The 3,061-nt window shown below is 39.1% G+C and overlaps 1 protein-coding gene across 1 annotated transcript; it reads left to right on the forward strand.

Moving 5' to 3' along the window:
• Positions 1 to 352: 352 nt before the first annotated feature.
• Positions 353 to 2,817, forward strand: LOC104160709 (zinc finger ZZ-type and EF-hand domain-containing protein 1-like; the record flags this gene model as incomplete). Its single annotated transcript, XM_009698913.1, has 3 exons — positions 353 to 497; positions 1,615 to 1,809; positions 2,646 to 2,817. Coding segments are annotated over 3 exons (512 nt in total), but the record flags the coding sequence as incomplete, so codon positions are not given.
• Between the last annotated feature and the right edge of the window lie 244 nt (positions 2,818 to 3,061).

Consider the following 3,061-nt stretch of genomic DNA (forward strand, 5'->3'; position numbering starts at 1 on the left):
AATGGGAGAGCTTTTTAGCGATCTTTTGTGAGCACTTTCTTCATAGTCCCATATGTCGGTGGATGGATACTGCTGATTCACTGGTATAGATGATGTGCTGTCTCCACCTAAGCATAACTACAGTTGACTTTTATAGGAAGGCAGTGCTAGTGCCTTAAAACTTGCTAGAGACTGCAGATTTCCAGCCAGGCTGTTTCCTGTTGTTAGGAATTCAGTACTATGGAAAACAGATTCTTTTGATTTTTATTTAATGGTGTTATAATGTTTACTGCTATGGTTTCTATGAAATACCTTGAATTTCTGCTTGAAGTAAATATGCTGAAATGAATTTTCTTTTTTTGTTCCTTTTCAGGCCTTTGCACAATTTGATGCTGAAGGAGATGGCACCGTAGATGTAGAGAATATGCTGGAGGCTCTCAAGAATTCTAGTGGAGCTAATCTTCAAGGGGAGCTTAGCCATGTAATCAGGCAACTGCAAGCTTGTTCACTAGTTCCAGGTACGAGAACAGAGTGACAAAACAAACAGTTTCCCAAGTCCTGCCCTATATAAGAGGTGCTGCTTCAATAAATTGCTTTGGTAGTGTTGCTTGTCCTAATCTTACCAAAACCATGCTCCAGGTCATTCTTGCTTCTCTAATATCAAACAAGTGATGTTGCTGTAAATTAAAAATTTCCCATAATTACATCCAACTAACTTACTTTCATAAATAACCAATATTTTCTTATAACTGGGGAGCTTCTTATCCTTCTTTGGTTTCTCTCGCAGACAGAAAACGGTTAATTGCAAAATTTTGGTGAGTGCCTGGCTAATGCAGTCTTGTACTTGGTAACTGGAGGAATAAATCCTCCATTGAGTCTGTTTCAGGTGATGAGTCATATACTTTATTATTATTATATTGTTGTTTAGCATTTGAAATCCAGCTAAAACATAATTTGTGTTTTATAGCATATGGTTTGGAAAGTGTCAGTTTCTAGAATTTGATTTCTGGGATGAGTATCAGTTACTGGCTTTCCTTCCAAGCTTTTGATGATAAGTGGCTAAAGGGGATTTGCTTTAGAGGATCAGACAAGAAGTGCTAGAATTGGCTAGAGATAAGTCAGAGCAGAGTACTTATGGGGTACTATTCTATGCATCCAAATGCACTGTGATTCAGAGTACCACTGTTAAGGAGCTGAAATTTCTTACGACGTTGGTGGAAAGCATTAGGCACCTCTTTGGGAATAATCCACAATGCCAAAGCGAGATGCGTAGGGTATCTCAAGGTAGAGTGATGCGAGTACATCAGCTCGTTAGCCAAGCAGTAACTGTTTCACTTGGATATTGAAGGTAAGGGTTTGGAACTTTCAGGACAGCAAAATAAGCATAAGAACTAAGATTTTTGGTAATTGTTTTGAACTCCTTCAGGCATTTCAAGTAACTGGCAAAAATATTTGCTTGTACCTTGCATAGTCCTGCTGTAGAGGTTGCAAACTTGAGCTACTTCATATGATGGAATGTAGTTCCAATATTGGCTGCCATGCTTCATTTGGATTTACCTAGTAATAAGATGTAGAGGAGGGAAATGATAACTTGGTCAAGTCAGATGTTGCAACAAAGGTAATGTATTTTTCTAGGTTTTATTGATATATTTTCTGAATCGAAAGAGCGTCTTGGTCTTCATGCTTCAATGATACTGAGGTTCTTGCACCGAAATCGGATTTCTAGTACTGCCATCCCTTACCCAGCGTTGGAGTACTTCAACAATATCTGTACTATGCGGTCTTCTGTATTGAAGGATTCTTTAGATCGACTTCTCCTAAAAGAGAGAGGTATGTATCTTTCTTTTTTTTTCAGGATGGTAGTGTAACCATAGCTTGAAGAAGAGATTGCAGATAAAATAAAAAGCTTTCTTTACTGTTTAATATTTAACAGGCATGGCTTTTGAGGCACATAAGTTGATTTCATAACTACCTAGCAATCTGAGTAACGCACTGGGATGGGATGTTTTTCATCTTTCTCTGGACCTGTTTTGGAATGATGATTATTAATTCGCAATATTCTCTATTCAGTTAAATATCTCTATTACTTGATAGAAACTTTGTTTTCTGAAGTTGACTGTTCAGTATTAAAAAATAATTTATTGTTTTGGGGTGGAGCTAGTGACTCTTTTACTGTGTTTCAGATGGGACTGTCCTGGTGGTCTCCCTAGAGAGATGGCTCCTTTTCTTCACAGCTTGACTTGATATTTTCAGATCTCTGCACTTCTTCTGTTGCAATAGATCAAGTTACTTGGGGAAACAGTCTGCTTTGTCCCTTCCCTAGAATAGCTGAATTGAAGTTGTCTCCATCGTATTTTACTTTTTCCTCTCATCTGTTTATATTTTGGCATAATAATAATAAAGTACTGATGAGGCCAGTAATGAAAGGAGAAGATAAAGGGTATTGAACTCCAGGCAAAGAAGGTGTTTTCATACTGCACGTAGTAGATTGAGATTACTGTGATTTCATCTGAAATGAAACTTTGCTGTCTTCTACTTTGTCAGAAACAGTTTTTCAGGAGCTGTGTTCTGTGCCAACAGGTTAATTTATATGAGATAGTTATTATAAAGGTATAACAAATCTCAAAACAAGCAGAAGAATAATGTTATGAGTGATTTCTTTGCAGAGTACCCCAGTGACTTGAATGGTAATCAGGAGTCGGACAAACTGAAGTCTGTCACAAAGTGCTATACTCACATAGAAACCTCATCCAATTCTGCTGATATTGACAAGATGACAAATGGAGAAACTACATCCTTCTGGCAGTCGGATGGGAGTGCTCGCTCGCATTGGATACGGTGAGCGACCCAGCAATGCACAGCTGAGTTTTGGGGTTGTTAGTCCTTAGGTCTACAGCCAGTGGGGTGTTATGGTGAGTTGACCCTGGCTGGAGGCCAGGTGCCCACCAAAGTCGCTCTATGGCTCGCCTCCTCAGCTGGACAGGGGAGAGAAAATATAATGAAAGCCTCCTGGGTCGCGATAAGGACACGGAGAGATCACTCACCTGTTACTCTTTACAGGCAAAACAGACTTGACTAAGGG

The sequence above is a fragment of the Cariama cristata genome, unplaced genomic scaffold, assembly GCF_000690535.1.
Source record: "Cariama cristata isolate BGI_N322 unplaced genomic scaffold, ASM69053v1 Scaffold46484, whole genome shotgun sequence".
NCBI lineage: Eukaryota > Metazoa > Chordata > Aves > Cariamiformes > Cariamidae > Cariama > Cariama cristata.